The sequence below is a fragment of the Nerophis lumbriciformis genome, linkage group LG21, assembly GCF_033978685.3.
Source record: "Nerophis lumbriciformis linkage group LG21, RoL_Nlum_v2.1, whole genome shotgun sequence".
Taxonomy (NCBI): Eukaryota; Metazoa; Chordata; class Actinopteri; order Syngnathiformes; family Syngnathidae; genus Nerophis; species Nerophis lumbriciformis.
In genome coordinates this window covers 23,988,431-24,011,933 of record NC_084568.2, presented here as the reverse complement: position 1 = coordinate 24,011,933, position 23,503 = coordinate 23,988,431, and the positions used below count along the sequence as shown (strand labels likewise).

Sequence of the window (23,503 nt, the reverse complement as noted above, 5' to 3'; positions counted from 1 at the left end):
AAGTACAGGGCACTGGCCACAACAGACTGAAACAAGATCTCATCATCATCACGTCATACTCACCCGGTAGAACCGTTAACGGAATCACATGACAAAATGGCGAGTGATTTGAACCGGTCATCGATTCCCATCCCTTTTTCGGACCATTAAAACCCTTTTTACCCCTTAAGTTACTTCTGTGGTCCAAATTTAATGCACTTGAAGCTTTACTTCTGCTTGAAAATGATGCATGCTTGCATGATAGAACGAGTAGATATTTTTGTATGTATTAATCCGTTTATCCGTATATATGTTTAGAATTAGTTGATGTTAAAAAGAACAATTATATTGTGAGGATTTTTTTTCTGTCCCCACCTCCAGCTGCTCATATTGGTGTTGGTATATCGGGTAAGGAGGGCATCCAGGCCGTGCTGGCCAGCGACTACTCCTTCTCCCAGTTCCGCTTTCTGCAGCGTCTCTTGCTGGTGCACGGCCGATGGTCCTACATACGCATGTGTCGCTTCCTGTATTACTTTTTCTACAAGAACTTTGCCTTCACCATGGTGCACTTCTGGTTCGCCTTTTTGTGTGGCTTCTCTGCGCAGGTGAGGTCAGGGAGGAACATTTATGGTGCCTACCAAGTCATCAATGGTACAATCATTTTCCCTTTTCTCTGTTTCGTGTAGACGGTCTATGATCAGTTCTTCATCACACTCTTCAACATTGTCTACACGTCCCTCCCTGTGCTGGCAATGGGTGTATTTGACCAGGTTTGATTGTTATTAAAAGTGTGTGCATGCCCTGACCAGTGACATGAGGTGAGGTTTAAGGTTAGCAGTGTTGAGTTAGTTACTGAAAACCAGTAACTAGTTACAGTTACTAGTTACTTTATTTCAAAAGTAACTCAGTTACTAACTCAGTTACTTACAGCAAAAAGTAATGCGTTACTTTGAAAAGTAACTATTTAGTTACTTTTTTTTTTTTTTTTAATTAATGCCCTTTTAGCCTTCATTTCAGTACTGTTATTGCACTGGAGAATAATACAATCTGTTGATCAACTTGAACTCTGCTAAGCAATGTGGTCTACATACAACACACTAAGACAAAGATATGTTTCAAAGGGCCAATTTATTTTGGGCCAGAACAAATTGACAAAACTATTTTAAATAGCTGCACGTAACAAACCGCATAATAACAACATGTCCCAACATGTCACAACATAGCTGTAAACCTGGCTTCACCCAAGCAAGGCACACATGACATGATTATATGTCATGTCACTATATACAGCACACATACTGCTATACACATGCCTAACCAGGCGTTTTTTTCTCTCAAGGAATTGTGAAATAAAATCATGTCTTCAGGAGGTCAACACTGTACTGAAGCCCAGAACACTCTTCGCATTTCCCCAGTTTTAGTTTAGAGAAAAGGAAAGATTGGCCTGGCCCACTAGGATCCCTCTTTATGTTTGTGAACTTTATAGTCTATACATTTAGAGTGATATGATAATCAAACACTCTAGAAGTCTAGAATGAAAGAGTATATAAGAGAATTGACAGAGTGTGTTTACCTTCAGTGCTGAATGATGAGCAGAGGCAGAGTTTGGAGTGTCTTCTTTAGCTTGCTTTCCATTTTTATGTACTCACTGTCCACTATGTCCAGGAACTTGGAAAATGTTTTCGTGCCATTTGTCGTTTGACGCCCGCTATCATGCTAATTGGCTGCCTGAAAGCGGGTGACCCCACTGTAGAAATAGCCTGCATGTCTTCCAGCACATACGCTGCAATGGCTCTATCAATGTTGTCCTGGCTAGTAGTCCCTCTGTTAAAATCCTTAGGTGGAGGTGGAGGTGGAGGTGAAGGTGAAGTGACATCGGAGTCTGTGTCTCCCTTTACTAGCTTCGTCGAAGCATGTTGGTTTTGTAGCTGTTTCAGCAGATTTTAATTGCTGTTTTGGGCAGTAAATAGGATCTTTGATCCAAGACAGAACTTACATTTAACTAAAATGTTCTTTTCTTTGTGCTCGACAAAAGAAAGTAGTGAGAATATCTCCTTGTGACGCAGGAAGGACGACACCGCAGCTCTCCAATAAAACACACTCAAATCTTCTCAGTTTCTAGCCGATACTATATAAAAAATAACGTAAAATAACGCAGTAACGCATCATGTAGTAACGGTAACTGAGTTACTGAATATAAAAAATAATGCGTTAGACTACTAGCCGAAAATAACAGCGTTACTTTGTACTGAAGTAAGGCATTGACTCATTTGGAATTTTTAGGTAAGAAGAAAAAAGAAGAGAATGATTCACTGTAGGTAACAAAACTATCAATTCTCAATACCCTTGTTTTGTTTTTTTTTACTCAAAAACATGTGTCTGACTTTGTTTACAAGTGCTAAACAGCGTGTGCAAACTATAAAGTTGTGTGTACTATTAGTGGACACATTGCATGCGATCTACTAAGACTGCGGTTTGTCTTAGAAGACCTTTGGCCCCTTGTCCGGGTAGGCTTCATCAGTTCCATTCTATATGGATATCACCCACGATAGCATTTCATTCCATATGGAATGCTAACGTGGTTGATTCCAACTATTTTGGACTGGTAGTGGTCGATCTGCCACACAATACCTCAATGCTAACAAGGGGAAATTACACTTCAACGACTGTCGTTGGCATCGACAGTAGGATTGCGGGTTTGCATCTCAACGGGTATTTTTCTCACTACAATAGGACAGAAACATTCTTGCCCAGGCACACCCTCCTGGTGTCAGAGTATAAATATTTGGGGTTTTGGCACTAGCCGCTAGACTAGATCTGACCAATCTAAGTCTATGAGCATGAACTGATGAAGCGGACTTGGATGAGAGGCGAAACGTCTTCAAAGACAGACCAAACAGTCCAGTTGCAACCAATTGAATGCCCCGAAAAATATTTGTATGAGGTTTTTGCATATACTCTATACTATTCCCATTGAGACGCTCCACATTTATGGCATCATATGCTCCAACAGCCCAACCTGTGCTGTTTCGTTATGTTGTGGAATATGTGGCACACAAATATAATGTTTTTCTTTTTGGGCCGAAAGAGAAGAGCGATCTATAGAACAGAATCTATTTTTAGCACACCAAAGGTGCACTATTATGGAGGCACTTGTGTTGTGACTGTATGTCTACAACAGTGGTTCTTAACCTTGTTGGAGGTACCGAACCCCACCAGTTTCATATGCGCATTTACCGAACCCTTCTTTAGTGAAAAATATACATATATATATTTTTTTAATTCAAGAAAAAGTTATGTTTTTTTTACTGGTGCACAAAATGAACCATGCATGAATATCACCTTGTTTAAAGAACAAAACCAACACAGTGCATGAACTCACAACAAATTACACACTTTACACACATTACCATGAATTGATTAACGTGGACCCCGACTTAAACAAGTTGAAAAACGTATTCAGGTGTTACCATTTAGTGGTCAATTGTACGGAATATGTACTGTACTGTGTAAACTGTACTGTTTCATATGATGTATTCTCTTCCTTTGCAATCTGCTAGTAAAAGTTTCAATCAATCAATCAAAAAACCTGCAAATCAGATGGAAAACTAAAGGGAACATTGTTTGGGGGTATCCATAATACGCCGATAGGGAGAAGTTTTTATTTACCCAATAATTCGGATGTGTCTATGCCTCCGTGGCGGAGGCTCCGCCGAACCCCTGAAGCCGACTCACCGAACCCCTAGGGTTCGATCGAACCCAGGTTAAGAACCACTGGTCTAGAATGATCTGGAGGCATATTGCAATAATAATAATAATAATAATAATAATAATAATACTGTGACGTTTTTTTCTCCTATATGAAAAAAACGAACACCATTAAAAAACGTAAGCAAACACCAAAATGAATCATTTGAATTTGTTTTAATCAGTCCCTCAAGTCCTCCAACAGTTTTAAAATTATAAAATAATATTGCTGAATAGACGAAGAAGTATTTTTTTTTTATTTCTATGAGTCCAAATATGTTCACACACACAGATAGAGAATTCTCTGTCCATCGTCTGTCTTTGCAACGCGATGGCCTCCTTTCTCACAGCTATGGTATTTGTAGCCTTAAGTACTTTCTAACCAGTGTTTTTTAACCATAGGGCAATTGTCCCCAAGAGGGCCGCCAAAAAATATCTATTTCTCAGATATGGTCCGTATTGGCAACAGCGGTACTCAGCTGTAATACACTTTTTTCACCACTTGTGGCAGTATTGACAATCTGAAAGAAACTCAAGAAGTATGGAGATAAAGTCACAAGGAAGTTTCTTAAACGCAAGAATTATGACTAAAGTGGTGAAGCTGTATTTTAATTTTATCGACAGTTTATGTAAGAAACGTGTTAATATTATATATTGTGAGTGTTCTGATGATCAGCATATTTTCTGCTCTGTTTTGCTCATTTAAAAGACGCCATCCTTAGCGTACGAGCTTAGTAGATCAGCTATCCGTGCGTTATCAAGTTTGCAAACTTTTAGTAGATCAGGTCCTTTATGTTGGCAACATGCTGACAAACAGAAAAAAACGCACCATCCAACGCATTTTATGAATGGTGCTGCAATCGGAGGGTAGGCTCGGCTTTCATGGCTTCATCTCTAGCTTATTTTCTGATAAGAAAATGTGCAAATTCAGCAATTTTTGTTCAAGATAGGAATCAAACAGAAAATACATTTCAGCGGACAAATATTAATATCGGCAGCATGGTGTTACAGGGGTTAGTGCGTGTACCTCACAATACGAAGGTCCTGGGTTCGATCCTCGGGCTCGGGGTCTTTCTGTGTGGAGTTTGCATGTTCTCCCCGTGACTGCGTGGCTTCCCTCCGGGTACTCCGGCTTCCTCTGGGGTGGCGTGGCTCGGTTGGTACAGCGGCCGGGCCAGCAACTTGAGGGTTGCCAGCTCGATCCCCACTTCCGCCATCCGAGTCACTGCCGTTGTGTCCTTGGGCAAGCCACTTTACCTCCCTGCACTCAGTGCCACCCACACTGGTTTAAATGTAACTTAGATCAGTCTTTTTCAACCGCACTGGTGTGCCGTGAAATACAGCCTGGTGTGCCGTGGGAGATTATGTAATTTCACCTAATTGGGTTAAAAATATTTTTTGCACACCAGTAACTATAATCATTGAAGCTTAGGCATGGCTATGCAGAACAAAACTAAAAATGTAACCGGCTGAAAAGTAAACAAAACACAAAATGCTTGACGACAGCAAAAACTTACAGCGTGTGGAGCAGAGACGGCGTCCACAAAGTACATGACATGACAATCAACAATGTCCCCACAAAGGATAGGGTCCGCACTACTTAGTCTAGATTGGGAAAACAACGCAGGTGCGGAGAATAGCGCTCAGGGAAGAAATGAAACTGCAACAGGAAAATACCAACAAAACAGGAAAAAAACACCAAAATAGGAGCGCAGGACAAGGACTAAAACACTACACACAGGAAAACACCAAAAAACTCCAAATAAGTCACGGCATGATGTGACATGTCGTGACAGTACACCTACTTTGAGACAAGAGCTGTATTGATGGATGCTTGGTTATGGTTTAAATCAATATCCAACAATTGTGAGAACAACTTTTTATTGTCAATATCGAATACTGAGTTTCGTTTTTTTAGGATTTCTGCTTGTGGTGTGCCTCAGGATTTTTTCAATGAATAAATATGTGCCTTGGCTTATAAAAGGTTGAAAAACACTGACTTAGATAATGGGTTTCAAAAGCGCCTTGAGTCACTAGAGAAAAAGTGCTATAGAAATATAATTCACTTCACTCCCACTCCCAAAGACATGCACCTGGGAATAAGTTGGAGTATTTATTGACTTATGTAAAGCTTTTGACACAATCAATCATTCCTTACTTCTGCAAAAATTGGAAAACTATGGCATAAGAGGTGTTTCACAACAGTGGTTAAGTAGTTATTTAAGTAATAGATCTCAATATGTGGAAATTAATAAGACTAAATCACAGAAAAGAAGAGTAACTTGTGGGATTCCACAAGGCTTGGTATTGGAACCTAACTTATTTATACTATATTTAAATGATATTTGTTCAGTGTCTAATAAATTGAAATGTATTATGTTTGCAGATGATAGAAATGTATATTGTTCAGGAGAACACTTGAAGGAAGTGTTTAGGATAATAGAGGCTGAGTTGATTCAGCTAAAAAAATGGTTTGATATTAATAAGTTATCATTACATGATAAGAAATCTAAATGTATGGTGTTTTGTGGTGCAAGGACAAATTGCGAAGCAAAATTAAAATGAAATCTAGTGGAAATCGATAGAGTATATGAAACTAAATTCTTGGGAATAATAATTGATCATAAATTATGTTGTAAACCGCATATTGAATATATGAAGGGAAAAATATCCAAATCCATTGTTATTCTTTATAAAGTAAAACACATGCTGAATAAGAAATGTCTGCATATGTTATATTATTCTTTTATTTTTCCATATTTAACATATTGTGTTGAAGTTTCGGGAAATGTTTATAAAACAAACATAGACCCAATAATTAAACTTCAAAAAAGGGTCATTAGAATAATACACAAAGCGTGCTACTATGAACATACTAATCCATTATTCATAAGTTCTAATGTGTTAAAATGTTCAGATATTGTGCTTTTAAAAACAATGGAAATCATGTTTCGAGTAAAGAACAACAGCCTTCCAGCTTGTATTCTTAGGTTATTTCAATTAAGAGGAGAAAACTATAATTTACGGGGGATATTGATTTTTGAAATTGGTAAAGCAAGAACGAATATAAAATACAAATGTATTTCAGTTTTAGGAGTTAAATGGTGGAACACGCTCAGTGATGAGCTGAAGACATGTACTTCTTTGTTAAGGTTTAAGAAAACATTGAAAGGTGAAATAATTTAAAATTATAAAATATAGTAACAATTACTTTCATTCCATTGATTTTTAAAATTTTTTAAATGTTTATTTTTTTTAACGTTGATGTTCCAGGTAATCTTATTTTCAGTGAAGGTATAGGATAAAGTCCCAATGATTGTCACACACACACTAGGTGTGGTGAAATTTGTCCTCTGCATTTGACCCATCCCCTTGTTCACCCCCTCGGAGGTGAGGGGAGCAGTGGGCAGCAGCGGTGCCGCGCCCGGGAATCATTTTTGGTGATTTAACCCCCAATTCCAACCCTTGATGCTGAGTGCCAAGCAGGGAGGTAATGGGTCCCATTTTTATAGTCTTTGGTATGACTCAGCCGGGGTTTGAACTCACAACCTACCGATCTCAGGGCGGATGTTGTGATCCGCTGCCCGGATCATATTTTTTATTTACGTTTTCAAGATACTTGTGTTTTTGGTTAGTTTTGGACTCCTTGAGTACCTGTTTTGTACACCTGAGTTTGTTGCCATGGCTGCTTATTATTTTCACCTGCCGCGTTTGTTCCCGACACGCACCTGTTTGTCATCACTGACATTATTATTTAAGTCTGTCCTCCCTGTCATTCGTTCTGGCTTCGTAGTTTGTTTTCATGCAACAGTTGACGACTTTTGTTCTGGCTCTGTACCTGATAGCTTCCACGCTAAACTCCTTTTTTACCTTCTAGCTCCCATGCTAGCTCTTTTAGTTTTTGCCTTATGTGCTATGAGCACCCTTTTCTTTTTTCCAGTATAAGTTATTTATTAAATAAATACTTTCTTACCTGCACGCTGTATCTGACGCCCGTCTGCATTCCTGAGAGAACGAACCCCGCATCACAATGCGCCCCGGTCGTTACAGTACGAAGCAAGCAAGAAAAAGTTCTCTCGCGACAGGCTTGACGGAGGTAGAAGAAGGTGCGTGGATGGTCCTCCGAGCGATGGAGGCAGAGACGCTCCGCTGCAATCCAGATGACGAGATGATTTGGGGACCTGGAGGTGTTCTGGTCCCGATCGACTCCATCTGGCTCCGCTCTCAGCCCGCTCGCACGCGTCAGCGAAGGCGGAAGTCGCACAAAACGGCTTCAGCTCGCGACAGAGACGCGCCACCCCCGCAATTCTTCCCTCCGGAACACAGCCACCAACAAGCAGCCCAGGATTCCCCTCCTCAAATATTCGGTAAATATTCTGATCACTTTTCCAAAGAGTTATCCAACTGGCCTGTCAATCACTGGGACTGCAGCTATGACGTCATCCCATTGGCGCCCCGTAACGACACGCCCCCTGATGACGCGCTCTCGTCTATTTCTGATGACGTCATAGACAAAAACATTTTTTTACATTCGGTTCATTCTTTCTGTCAGCCATTTACAAATGACTTTAATTCTAAGATTAAGCATTATCAGGACATTTTTTTTTAAATATAAGTCTAGTCAGTCCCAGTCACATTCTGACTTTCAAGCTCAACCCCCAATTACTTTGGCCCCACCCCCTATGGCTCAAGCTCCGCCCACTCCTCTGTTTTCTCCCTCTTGGTCGTCCCTACAGTCCACTATTGAAGAGCAGAATAGACAATTTGGACAATCAAAAGGGGAGGAGCCTACCCACCTCCTCACCTCCTCCCTCCCACCCCTAAAGACTGTTCCAGACTGCACAAAACGTGTCTGGGATCCGCTTCTTGAGGGGGGGGCTAGTACTGGGTGCTTTGCTAGTGGGCGGGCACAGCTGCGCCCAGCCAAGCCCAAACCTCCATGCCGGCCTCCGCCACCAGACCTTCGGCATGCTAAGCCGCAACCCCCGGCCAGGCCACCTCCGCCAAAGTCACGCCCAGCACCAGCTCCAAGGCTGGTTCTCGCACCAGCACCGACTCCAAGTCTGGTTTCCACACCAGCACCGACTCCAAGTCTGGTTTCCGCACCAGCACCTGTTTCCACGGCAACGACAACGACAGCCCAGACGCCTGCCACTCTGACGCCACCATCAACCCTGGTGGTCCTGCAAACACCATCCTCTCCACCTCCTGCTCCATCGCTGCAATGCACACGAGACCCCGCAGAGACCGACCAAGTAAAAAGGGCATTGCACCAACAGGCCAAACAACTTGGACAACAGGAGGAACAGTTTGGCGTTCTTGGGGCTTGCGTCAATGCCATGGCGGAACGCCAAGACGCCCGCCTTGATGTTTTGGAGAGACAGCTGGGCAGTATTCTTACCGCGCTGCAGGTGATGATTCCCCCTACGGCCAACCCAGCAGCCCAGCTGAGACATCCACCACTCGCAGATACTCCGTTGCCTGATTCGTCCTTGGCTCCGCCCACGCCGACAGACGAGCCGCCTGCTCCGCCCACGCCGACAGACGAGCCGCCTGCTCCGCCTCTGGCTCCGCCCACGCCGACAGACGAGCCGCCTGCTCCGCCTCTGGCTCCGCCCACGCCGACAGACGAGCCGCCTGCTACGCCTCTGGCTCCGCCCACGCCGACAGACGAGCCGCCTGCTCTGCCTCTGGCTCCGCCCACGCCGACAGATGAGCCGCCTGCTCCGCCTCTGGCTCCGCCCACGGCGACGGCGCCTCCTGCTTCCACGGCGACGGCGCCTCCTGCTTCCACGGCGACAACGACGCCTCCTGTTTCCACGGCGACGACGACGCCTCCTGTTTCCACGGCGACGACGACGCCTCCTGTTTCCACGGCGACGACGACGCCTCCTGCTTCCACGGCGACGACGACGCCTCCTGCTTCCACGGCGACGACGACGCCTCCTGCTTCCACGGCGACGACGACGCCTCCTGTTTCCACGGCGACGACGACGCCTCCTGTTTCCACGGCGACGACGACGCCTCCTGTTTCCACGGCGACGACGACGCTTCCTGTTTCCACGGCGACGACGACGCTTCCTGTTTCCACGGCGACGACGACGCTTCCTCCTGCTTCCACGGCGAGGTCTGCTCTCTCCTCGTCGTCTCAGCGACCTATGGTGTTCTGGCGGCGCAAGCGGCGCTCTCGGAGGTTAGAGTATGGACGCCAGTGGCGCAAACAGCAGCGACACCCGAGACGTAGTCGCAGAACTCTCCGGCTGCTGAACTTCTGGCGCCACTCACGCCCACCTTCTCGGCAGCCACAAATGTGGCCGTTCCATTCGCCGCCGCCACCTGACTCGTCCCCGGTGGATTCGGGGACATGTGACCTGGCGACCCTCCGCCAAATCCTCCCTCCACCCTCCCTGGACTCTTGAACTTTGTTATAGTTGGGGGGGTTTTAGTTTTTCAAGGGGACATCTGGAATCTGTCCCTTAAGGGGGGGGTACTGTTGTGATCCGCTGCCCGGATCATATTTTTTATTTACGTTTTCAAGATACTTGTGTTTTTGGTTAGTTTTGGACTCCTTGAGTACCTGTTTTGTACACCTGAGTTTGTTGCCATTGCTGCTTATTATTTTCACCTGCCGCGTTTGTTCCCGACACGCACCTGTTTGTCATCACTGACATTATTATTTAAGTCTGTCCTCCCTGTCATTCGTTCTGGCTTCGTAGTTTGTTTTCATGCAACAGTTGACGACTTTTGTTCTGGCTCTGTACCTGTTAGCTTCCACGCTAAACTCCTTTTTTACCTTCTAGCTCCCATGCTAGCTCTTTTAGTTTTTGCCTTATGTGCTATGAGCACCCTTTTCTTTTTTCCAGTATAAGTTATTTATTAAATAAATACTTTCTTACCTGCACGCTGTGTCTGACGCCCGTCTGCATTCCTGAGAGAACGAACCCCGCATCACAATGTGCCCCGGTCGTTACAGCGGACACTCTAAAGGATAGGCAAATATAAGCCTTGGCTTCAGCCTATTCCTTTTTTTGGTCATGCTTTTTCTTTTCTTTTCTTTTCTTTTCTTTTTGTGTGTAAATGTGTATGATTGTTATATATGTATAATCTGTACTCTTAAACTGGTCACACAAAATGGTTAATGGTTGATTATATGACCGAAATAAACTTATTTCATTCATTTCATTCATTCATTGGCAACACTAAATTGGCCCTAGTGTGTGAATGTTGTCTGTCTATCTTTGTTGGCCCTGTGAAGAGTTGGCGACTTGTTCAGGGTGTACCCCGCCTTCTGCCCGAGTGCATCTGGGATAGGCTCCAGCACCCCCTATGACCCCGAAAGGGACAAGTGGTAGAAAACGGATGGTTGAACGGAATATTAATATCCATTTTGTTATCATTGGTCCTAATTTGTGTGTCTTTTTGTTTTGCATCCTCTTGTATTTCAGGACGTTTCTGATCAAAAGAGTCTCCAGTATCCAAAGCTCTATGAGCCTGGCCAACTCAACCTGCTCTTCAACAAGAGAGAGTTCTTAGTCTGCGTCGCCCAGGGTTTCTACACATCAATGGTGCTGTTTTTTGTCCCTTACGCCACCATGTCCGGCGCCACGCAGAGCAGCGGACAGCCCCTCGCCGACTACCAGACCTTTGCTGTCACCACGGCAACAGCCCTGGTCATTGTTGTCAGTGTACAGGTAAGCCAGAACGGCGTGACATTTCCGTGCAGCTGTCACGAGGCTGTATTTGATTCTGCCATCGTGGGTTAACCATGCAGTGTGTGTACTTTTTATAGGTCGCGCTTGACACAGCCTACTGGACCATCGTCAACCACATCTTTGTGTGGGGATCCTTGGGTTTCTACTTCATCATCATGTTTGGTCTGGACAGTCAGAGGCTCTTTGCAGTGTCGCCCAACTACTTCCATTTTGTAGGTCGGTCTTATTTGTTACTAATTAGAGATGTCCGATAATATCGGCAGGCCGATATTATCGGCCGATAAATGCGTTAAAATGTAATATCGGAAATTATCGGTATCGTTTTTTTAATTATCGGTATTGTTTTTTTATTTTTTTTTATTAAATCAACATAAAAAAACACAATATACACTTACAATTAGTGCACCAACCCAAAAAAACTCCCTCCCCTATTTACACTCATTCACACTCATTCACACAAAAGGGTTGTTTCATATTCTGGTTCCATCCATCCATCCATCCATCTTCTTCCGCTTATCCGAGGTCGGGTCGCGGGGGCAGCAGCCTAAGTAGGGAATCCCAGACTTCCCTCTCCCCAGCCACTTCGTCCAGCTCTTCCCAGGGGATCCTGAGGCGTTCCCAGGCCAGCCGGGAGACATAGTCTTCCCAACGTATCCTGGGTCTTCCCCGTGGCCTCCTACCGGTCGGACGTGCCCTAAACACCTCCCTAGGGAGGCGATCGGGTGGCATCCTGACCAGATGCCCGAACCACCTCATCTGGCTCCTCTCGATGTGGAGGAGCAGCGGCTTTACTTTGAGCGCCCCCCGGATGGCAGAGCTTCTCACCCTATCTCGAAGGGAGATCCCCGCCACCCGGCGGAGGAAACTCATTTCGGCCGCTTGTACCCGTGATCTTGTCCTTTCGGTCATAACCCAAAGCTCATGACCATAGGTGAGGATGGGAACGTAGATCGACCGGTAAATTGAGAGTTTTGCCTTCTGGCTCAGCTCCTTCTTCACCACAACGGATCGATACAGCGTCCGCATTACTGAAGACGCCGCACCAATCCGCCTGTCAATCTCACGATCCACTCTTCCCTCACTCTGGTTCCTACATTATATATCAATATATATCAATACAGTCTGCAAGGGATACAGTCTGCAAGGGAAGCACACATGATTGTGCGTGCTGCTGGTCCACTAATAGTACTAACCTTTAACAGTTAATTTTACTAATTCTCATTAATTACTAGTTTCTATGTAACTGTTTTTATATTGTTTTACTTTCTTTTTTATACAAGAAAATGTTTTTAATTTATTTATCTTATTTTATTTTATTTTTATTTTTTTAAAGTACCTTATCTTCACCATACCTGGTTGTCCAAATTAGGCTTAATAATGTGTTAATTCCACGACTGTATATATAGGTTTATATCGGTATCGGTTGATATCGGTAATTAAAGAGTTGGACAATATCGGAATATCGGATTTCGGTAAAAAGCCATTATTGGACATCCCTATTACTAATGGTTTAATTGTTTCGTAAATGCTCAGGAGGATACATAAAAGGGGAACTGCACTTATTTTTGGAAGTTTACCTATCATTCACAATGCTTATGTAAGACAAGAACACATATGTTTTTTTAATGCATTCCAGGTCGTAAAATATGGTCAGTATGCGAACATCGCAGCTAATAGAAGTGTACTATAAAGCCTTCTAAAAGAAACGCCAACAATACTGCATTCACATCTTCCGACCTGAATATTAACCAAGTAATAGCAATATTGTTAATATACAGTACAGGCCAAAAGTTTGGACACACCTTTTCATTCAATGCGTTTTCTTTATTTTCATGACTATTTACATTGTAGATTGTCACCGAGCCATACCCGGTCAGCGGAGAAATCAGCGGTACTCACTTTTTTAACCAACAAATAAGCGGAGCAAAACGTTGATTAGGTGGCAGATATTTATTTGCAAGGACATTTTCAAGAAGGATATTTAAAGAGAAACAACATCTTGTGAAACGAAACTACTTAAGCTTTTTGGTTTGCCTGCCACTTCCACTCGAATCAACCATTTACGAGCGGTGCCAATCGCTTTACAAATTGTGAGTTCGAATATATTTTTTCACATTCAATATGTTTTTTACAATTATTTTAGTTATGACTAGAGATGTCCGATAATATCGGACTGCCGATAATATTGGACTATTATCGGCCGATAAATGCTTTAAAATGTAATATCGGAAATTATCGGTATCGGTTTCAAAAAGTATATTTTATGACTTTTTAAAACGCCGCTGTGTACATGGACGTAGGGAGAAGTACAGAGGGCCAATAAACCTTAAAGGCACTGCCTTTGCGTGCCGGCCCAATCACATAATATCTACGGCTTTTCACACACACAAATGAATGCAAACATACTTGGTCAACAGCCATGCAGGTCACACTGAGGGTGGCCGTATAAACAACTTTAACACTGTTACAAATATGCGCCACACTGTGAACCCACACCAAACAAGAATGACAAACACATTTCGGGAGAACATCCGCACCGTAACACAACCTAAACACAACCTAAACACAACAGAACAAATACCCAGAACCCCTTGCAGCACTAGCTCTTCCGGGACGCTACAATATACACCCCCCGCTAGCCCCCCCCACCTCAACCCCCCCAACCCCGCCCACCTCAACCCCCTCATGCTCTCTCAGGGAGAGCATGTCCCAAATTCCAAGTTGCTGTTTTGAGGCATGTTAAAAAAAAATGCACTTTGTGACTTCAATAATAAATATGGCAGTGCCATGTTGGCATTTTTTTCATAACTTGAGTTGATTTATTTTGGAAAACCTTGTTACATTGTTTAATGCATCCGGCGGGGCATCACAACAAAATTAGGCATAAAAATGTGTTAATTCCACGCATATCGGTATCGGTTGATATCGGTATTGGTAATTAAGAGTTGGACAATATCGGAATATCGGATATCGGCAAAAAAGCCATTATCGGACATCTCTAGTTATGACAGTACCATGTCCGATGCGGGGTTATTGATTTTTAAATGCGCACTAGTGACACATTGAGGTGATTCAATGTCCAGTAGTGCGCAAGTGTGTTTCTGTATAGTATTTTTCAAGCCGTGGTCATGTGGCGACATAAATTATGGTATTTTGAGAGGTATTTATTGAAGTAAGTAAGACATCGCTGAAGGCCAAGGTGGGAAATGCACGGCCCATCTATGTTAACAGTGGTACATGTCTCCATATAATATTAATGTGCAGGAAATGAAAGTGTCTCCGTGGTGCTGCCCCTTATAGCAGTGGTCCCCAACCACTGGGCCGTGGCCCGGTACCGGTCCGTGGATCGATTGGTACCGGGCCGCACAAGAAATTAAAAAAACAAAACATTTTTTATTTTATTTTTTTTTTTTTTATTAAATCAACATAAAAAACACAAGATACACTTACAATTAGTGCACCAACCCAAAATACCTTCCTCCCCCATTTACACTCATTCACACAAAAGGGTTGTTTCTTTCTGTTATTAATATTCTGGTTCCTACATTATATATCAATATATATCAATACAGTCTGCAAGCACGCATGATTGTATTTTTTTATGACAAAAAAAATTAAATAAATACAATTCTATACTTAGATACGTTCAAGGCCATTTTGTTTTGTTCTCTTTTCCAGGCAACCGCTTTAAACTCTGTAGTTAAGCGACAGTTTGCTTGGCTTGCAGGCAGCTATTGGTTATTGTCATAACTCGTTATTTCAACCAATACGTTCTTCACGTCAGTCTCGATTCTAGCGGAAGGTAGCAGCAGCAAGCAATCCTGTTTCTGTGGTCCAGCTGTGGGGTCAAGAAAACTGTAAAATAGTCTCAAACGCTGGTTGTTTGCACACAGCTCAGCAGTAATTAACAGGAAGTGAAAAAATAGTCTATTAAAACCATATTGGCTCTCAAACTTGAGTGCTGTTTGGTTATCAGAGTAGGAAGTGAAGTATTTGCATCGAATCAGATTTAATATAATATAAAAGTATCCTCTAAAGTAGTCATATCCCGATACCAATATTTTGGTACCAGTACCGGTTCCAAAATGGATTTCGATACTTTTCGATACTTTTCTAAATAAAAGGGACCACAAAAAATTGCATTATTGGCTTTATTTTAACAAAAAATCTTAGGGTACATTAAACATATGTTTATTATTGCAATTTTGACCTTAAATAAAATAGTGAACATACTAGGGCGGACACTCTAGCCACTAGGCCACTTAGAGGCGGTATAGTACCGAATATGATTCATTAGTATCGCGTTACCATGCCAATACCGGTATACCGTACAACCCTACTCTAAAGTTCAACATTCCAAAAGACATTTGAAGTTCAACTTACATTTTCTGGAGAAATATAGGATAGGATAGGACTTTATTGTCATTGCACAAGTACAACAAAACTATGTTTTCAGCACAAACCCGTTCAAGATTAGACAAACAAACAGTGTACAGGGTTACAGAACAGGAACGCTGATGGGTCGCCAAAGGCGCCCCGTAAAAGAAAATAAAAAGGTAAAACGCTGGGGAAGAAGATGAGTAAAAAAATACAATCTAGACTGGGCTCCTAAGGGGGCCTAGTCTGGAGTGGGAAAAAACCTCCATGCCATGCACACATAAACATGTTACATTTAATCACGACAACTCGCAACAGAAGGGCAGGGAGTTGGGTCCCTGGAGGTTGACTGCTGCTATGAAGCGCTGCCAGCCGTCCATCACCCCGAGGGGAAACAAGCGGTGGTGAAGGCGTGGAGTGGGGGAGGGAGGTGTGTGTGTGTATGTGCCCAATTGTCTTGGGTGTGATGATGTAATGTTCATAGGCTGGGGCCGTTCTGCATGCAAGCAAAAGTTCGACTCCAGGTGTCGTTGAAGAGGGAGGGAGGTCCAAAGCGTCCATCATTGAGGTGTCCTCGGGGGTGTTTTCAGAACAGCCTGTTCCTGTTGTTCACAGCGTCAAGGCCATTCGAGGGAGTCAAATCGTAGATTAGGACGTTTGTTTTCCGCGAGCAGACATTTCAATGACTTGTTTGTTCTATTTGTCCATGCTGGCTCTCATATTCAATTGTTCCTTTTCAGCAAGCTTCTCCATGATGTGATCCATCTTGCGATATTGAAATATGCACTCAAAGTCAAAACCGTCATCACACCAACAAAGAGGGGACTGAGGAAGGTGCCATGGGGAACGCCATATTGTACTAACGTGTTTCTTGTGTGTATGTTTTTGAACGCAGGCAGTGCTCAGAGCACACTGTTGCAGCCGGTGGTGTGGTCAACTCTTGCGCTGGCAACAGCAATCTGTGTAGTTCCAGTTTTGGCGTTGCGCTTCCTCAAGTCGGACCTCAAACCTCAGCTCTCAGACACGGTGAGGACAAACACACAAAGCACTATCGTGTCCATCTGCCTCCTTGCAAGCTTCACTGATCCATTGCCTCGATCATTTTTCCAACTGGCCTCAGTAGATGATTAACTGTGTCGTAGCGGGCGGATACGTACGTACTGTGCCTGTGTGATGGCTGCTAAATATTGATTTAATCTGTGAGCGCTAATGACAGAAGAGACTTTTATTGCAGCTTCCTCATGCGTGTCCTCTTTCGTCACCGTGTCTTCGACGAAGATGGTGTAGTCAACTGAAGCCAGAGTCAGCTTGATGAAGATGAAGTTCCTCATTTTTTGTTTTGTTTTGAGTTTTTTTTTTTTTTTTAGTTTCCCTCAAGTTGCAGGCATTACAGGTCAAGGACTGTGATTGTACCATTTAAAAATAAGGGTTCCCTTATTATATTGCAATGCTTCTCAATTATCCCCCCCCAGAAAGAAGATATTTTGTGCGCTGCGACTATAAATGTGTCTATAAAATTGTTTAAAGTACACCTCCCCATAACATTATATCCTTATAACATCAAATACAGCAAAAAAGAAAGAAATATACTGTCGTGGTCAAAAGTTTACATACACTTGTAAAGAACATAATGTCATGGCTGTCTTGAGGTTCCAATAATTTCTACAACTCTTATTTTTTTGTGATAGAGTGATTGGAGCACATACTTGTTGGTCACAAAAAAACATTCATGAAGTTTGGTTCTTTTATGAATTTATTATGGGTCTACTGAAAATGTGACCAAATCTGCTGGGTCAAAAGTATACATACAGCAATGTTAATACAAACCCCGTTTCCATATGAGTTAGATGTAAATATAAACGGAATACAATGATTTGCAAATCCTTTTCAACCCATATTCAAGTGAATGCACTACAAAGACAAGATATTTGATGTTCAAACTCATAAACTTTATTTTTTTTTGGCAAATAATAATTAACTTAAAATTTAATGGCTGCAACATGTGCCAAAGTAGTTGGGAAAGGGCATGTTCACCACTGTGTTACATGGCCTTTCCTTTTAACAATACTCAGTAAATGTTTGGGGACTGAGGAGACACATTTTTTCAAGCTTCTCAGGTGGAATTGTTTCCCATTCTTGCTTGATGTACAGCTTAATTTGTTCAACAGTTCGGAGGTCTCCGTTGTGGTATTTTAGGCTTCATAATGCGCCACTTATTTTCAATGGGAGACAGGTCTGGACTACAAGCAGGCCAGTCTAGTACCCGCACTCTTTTACTATGAAGCCACGTTAATGTAACACGTGGCTTGGCATTGTCTTGCTGAAATAAGCAGGAGCGTCCATGGTAACGTTGCTTGAATGGCAACATATGTTGCTCCAAAACCTGTATGTACCTTTCAGCATTAATGGCGCCTTCACAGATGTGTAAGTTACCCATGTCTTGGGCACTAATACACACCCATACCACCACAGATGCTGGCTTTTCAACTTTGCGCCTATAACAATCCGGATGGTTCTTTTCCTCTTTGGTCCGGAGGACACGACGTCCACAGTTTCCAAAAACAATTTGAAATGTGGACTCGTCAGACCACAGAACTCTTTTCCACTTTGTATCAGTCCATCTTAGATGAGCTCAGGCCCAGCGAAGCGGACTACGTTTCTGGGTGTTGTTGATAAACGGTTTTCGCCTTGCATAGGAGAGTTTTAACTTGCACTTACAGATGTAGCGACCAACTGTAGTTACTGACAGTGGGTTTCTGAAGTGTTCCTGAGCCCATGTGGTGATATCCTTTACACACTGATGTTGCTTGTTGATGCAGTACAGCCTGAGGGATCGAAGGTCACGGGCTTAGCTGCTTACGTGCAGTGATTTCTCCAGATTCTCTGAACCCTTTGATGATATTACATTAGATGGTGAAATCCCTAAATTCCTTGCAATAGCTGGTTGAGAAAGGTTTTTCTTAAACTGTTCAACAATTTGCTCACGCATTTGTTGACAAAGTGGTGACCCTCGCCCCATCCTTGTTTGTGAATGACTGAGCATTTCATGGAATCTACTTTTACACCAAATCATGGCACCCACCTGTTCCCAATTTGCCTAATCACCTGTGGGATGTTCCAAATAAGTTTGATGAGCATTCCTCAACTTTATCAGTATTTATTGCCACCTTTCCCAACTTTTTTGTCACGTGTTGCTGGCATCAAATTCTAAAGTTAATGATTATTTGCAAAAAAAAAAAAATATTTATCAGTTTGAACATCAAATATGTTGTCTTTGTAGCATATTCAACTGAATATGGGTTGAAAATGATTTGCAAATCATTGTATCCCGTTTATATTTACATCTAACACAATTTCCCAACTCATAAGGAAACAGGGTTTGTATTTGGTTGCATGTCCCTTGACAAGTTTCACTGCAATAAGGCGCTTTTGGTAGCCATCCACAAGCTTCTGGCAAGCTTCTGGTAGTATTTTTGATCACTCCTCTTGACAAAATTGGTGCAGTTCAGCTAAATTTGTTGGTTTTCTGACATTGACTTGTTTCTTCAGCATTGTCCACACGTTTAATAGATAGATAGATAGATAGATAGATAGTACTTTATTGATTCCTTCAGGAGAGTTCCCTCAGGAAAATTAAATTTCCAGCAGCAGTGTACAGAGTAGAGATCGAATTTAAAAAGTAAAAAGTAAATAATGGGGGTATGAATGGAAACAAAATAGAAAAATATTACAATAAGAATAACAATAAAAAGCAACAATGAGAATAAAAATATAACAGTAAAATAAGAATATAACAAGAGAAACTAGACAGTAGTGACCATGTTATGAAAAAGTATTGCACTGTTATTTTTTTGCATCCACTGTCATTCGAGTACCCCTCCCCACCCCACCCCCAGAGAGGAGTTGTACAGTCTAATGGCGTGTGGGACAAAGGAGTTTTTGAGTCTATTAGTCCTGCACTTGGGATGAAGCAGTCTAGCACTGAACAGGCTCCTCTGGCTACTGACAACGGTATGCAGAGGGTGACTAGCATCCTCCAGGATGCTCACTAGTTTTTCCACAGTCCTCTTCTCTACCACCATCCCCAGTGAGTCCAGTTTTATTCCGATCGTAGAACCGGCCCACCTGATCAGTTTCTCCAGTCTGGAGCTGTCCTTCTTAGATGTACTACCACCCCAGCACACTACGATGTAGTACAGAACACTGGCAACCACAGACTGGTAGTACATCCACAAGAGTTTTTTTACAAATGTTGAAGGAGCACAGCTTCCTCAGGAAGTATAGCCTGCTCTGTCCTTTCCTGTACAAGTGGTCCGTGTTAACAGTCCAGTCTGGCTTATTGTCCACCCACACCCCGAGGTACTTGAATGAGTCCACGGTCTGTACCTCGACTTTGGGAAGGCCATTGTAAAACCTTAATTCTAGCCCGATTTAGCCATTCCTTTACTACTTTTGACGTGTGTTTGGGGTCATTGTCCTGTTGGAACACTCAACTGCGCCCAAGAACCAACCTCCGGGCTGACTGAATTTGGAGGTAATCTTCCTTTTTCATTGTCCCATATACCAGTTCCATTGGCAGCAAAACAGGCCCAGAGCATAATACTACCACCACCATGCTTGACGGTAGGCATGGTGTTCCTGGAATTAAAGGCCTCACCTTTTCTCCTCCAAACATATTGCTGGGTATTGTGGCCAAACAGCTCAATTTTTGTTTCATCTTACATCACATGGACAAAGATAAGACCTTCTGGAGGAAAGTTCTGTGGTCAGATGAAACAAAAAATTGAGCTGTTGTGAAACTTGCCAAGGGATATGTAACCAAATATTAACATTGCTGTATGTATACTTTTGACTCAGCAGATTTGGTCACCTTTTCAGTAGACCCATAAAAATGAACCAAACTTCATGAATGTTTTTTTGTGACAAACAAGTATGTGCTCCAATTACTCCATCACAAAAAAATAAGAGTTGTAGAAATGATTGGAAACTCAAGACAGACATGACATTATGTTCCTTACAAGTGTATGTAAACTTTTGACCACAAATGTAGATCAACTTACAACAAAGAATAATTTAATTATTGTTATTTAGTCTGTAACAGAAAGGATTTAAAATATAAATTTGGCTGAAAAAAATCCTTATTTAAAATGGTTTGTCCATTTGATACTGAAAAATAAAATGAACTCAATAAATAATGACATGAATCGAATTGAGCACAATGTATAAAACACTTCAACCTACAAATCAAAAATTATCAAAACAGTTTATGCTGTCAGGATTAATGACAACAATGAGCACGTTTTAGCATGATACTGATAAAGCATGTTCCCCGGGGTCACACTTTTTAGTGGCGGTATAGTACCGAATATGATTCATTAGTATCGCGTTACTATACTAATACCGGTATACCGTACAACCCCAATAGGTAAGGAAAGTTGGTTTTGCATAATAGGGCCCCTTTAAGTTTTTTGTAGTCGAAGCAACCTTATTAATAACAAGGTAAAAACATCCATGACACTTCTGCTCTTATTGTAAAATGGTGCCATGTTGATATGTTAAGAGACAGTCAGTGACTCCCCTACGAATACATCACAGTAACTTGGAAAAAGTAGTGTGACTAAAGCGGAAAAACCAAACAAACTGTGGTGGGGTTGAAGAAAATAATGTCACTCTATTTATGTTTAGTTGATCAGTTATTTTTAGCCACATGAAAGTCTTTCTGGTTTCATCTCCAGGTCCGCTACGCTCAGCTGATACTTCAAAAGAAGAGGAGACCAGCAGGCAGCAGCGTGGCATCTACCTGGTGCAAGGCTCGCAGCACCTGGGAGGACCGCCTGCATGCAAAAGGCGGCTCCCGGAGGTCCGGCTATGCCTTCTCGCACCAAGAGGGCTTTGGAGAGCTGATCACCTCAGGAAAGAACATGGCCAGCTTTGCCCCCAAACACAGCTCCAGCTGGGTGGATACTCTCCTCAGGAAGAAACGTGGTCACGGTTCCACCGGTGCTTTGGGGGAATGCACTCCGGCGGTCTCACATCGGTCTCCTGTTACTGGGTCTCTGCAGGATTCTCCCATCCGGGAGGAAAGAGCCAAACAGGAGAGACTTCAACGGAAGTTTCCAGAACAGAGAAGTCTGCAGGGGTCATCCTCTGTTACCAAAGAAACCATCCAAACTATGTGAAAAAGCCTTACTTCTGTGGCGCAATGGAGTGTTTCCTAGTCCTAACGTGCAGCGACGTCCAAATGCTCCAAACACTCCAGTATGGAAGTAGAATCGTCTCACATCAACTTATATATATATATCAATATGATATTAATACATATGCATATATTAATAAATATACAAGTGATATACAAATAAATAAATAATTTGTATAAATAAACACGTATTTGTAAATATATTTTTGAGATTTGAAAATATATACAAATAAAATGTATAAATATAAAAATGTGACATACAAATAAATCAAAAATTTGTATAAATAAACGTGTATTAGTAAATATATTTTTGAGATTTGAATATAAATAAGCTTGATTTTGTTTTTGTATTTGTATTGAATTTGCATACGTGGATCGCTTTTTTGCTTTTGTGTCGATGAGACATTCCTACCACAAACCAGATGCACAAATAAATGTGGAGTTACACACTCCCCTGAACAACCAGCAGAGGGCACTGCAGTCAGAGCGGTCTGTGTCACAGAGCATTATATGCATTATATGCAAAATGCCATTGTTCTCTGCACAAAAACAATCCACGTCTTTACAGAGAGAACACACAACGGGCCTGAGCTAGCTAACATTGGCGTTGTATTAGCTTATGCTAATTTATCTAGTTAATCTGAAATCTTATTTTATTGAATCAATGCCTTTAATGACCTTGTCCCGATGTAGATACTGATCTCTTATCAGTGCAATGCGTGTCAAATCATCCCAAAAGTCATGACGTAATATGACCCTCCCTAGTGTGCCTCTGCTTGGCTCGCCGGTGTCTGACCCTGTCTGTGACCCAGACCGCTCTGGCTGCAGTGCCCTCTGCTGGTTGTTCAGGGGAGTATGTGACTCCACATTTATTTGGTTTGTGGTAGGAATGTCTCATCGACACAAAAGCAAAAAAGAGATCCTCATATGCAAATTCAATACAAATACAAATACAAAATCAAGTATATTTATATCCACATCTCAAAAATATGTTTACAAATACACGTTTATTCATACACATTCTTGATTTGTTTTTATGTCACATTTTTATATTTATAAATTGTATTTGTATATATTTTAAAATCTCAAAAATATATTTACAAATACGCGTTTATGTATACAAATGATTTATTTATTTGTATGTCACATCTGTATTTGTATATTTATTAATATATGCATATGTATTAATATCATATTGATATATATAAGTTGATGTGAGATAATTCTACTTCCATACTCCAGCGCCATAAAAAATGGGGGAAATGGAAGGTGCAATACCTGAAAAATATTTGTCTTTGTCTACATTTATTCCATTTGCAGCATGTTTTCCCCCTTTAGGCCATCGTCCTAATCTCTGTTATCAAAATGACTCTTTTCAAAAACCAAAATGCATGGTCGACAAGCACAATGTACAGTATCCCACTATGCACCCTCTATGATACTGTTCATTTGCAGTACATGACCTCTAACCCTGTCATTTCAATACTGACTA

At 42.0% G+C, this 23,503-nt stretch overlaps 1 protein-coding gene across 1 annotated transcript in view; it reads left to right on the top strand.

Moving 5' to 3' along the window:
* The window catches only part of atp8b2 (ATPase phospholipid transporting 8B2), a 122,065-nt gene extending 99,911 nt beyond the window's left edge, over nucleotides 1-22,154 (top strand). Inside the window, exons 24-29 of the mRNA XM_061982599.2 lie at nucleotides 361-584; nucleotides 666-749; nucleotides 11,172-11,417; nucleotides 11,516-11,654; nucleotides 16,711-16,841; nucleotides 21,551-22,154. Coding sequence (XP_061838583.2) covers nucleotides 361-584; nucleotides 666-749; nucleotides 11,172-11,417; nucleotides 11,516-11,654; nucleotides 16,711-16,841; nucleotides 21,551-21,994 — 1,268 coding nt within the window. The 3' untranslated portion in view covers nucleotides 21,995-22,154. The remainder of the gene's footprint in view (nucleotides 1-360; nucleotides 585-665; nucleotides 750-11,171; nucleotides 11,418-11,515; nucleotides 11,655-16,710; nucleotides 16,842-21,550) is intronic.
* The last annotated feature ends 1,349 nt before the right edge of the window (nucleotides 22,155-23,503 follow it).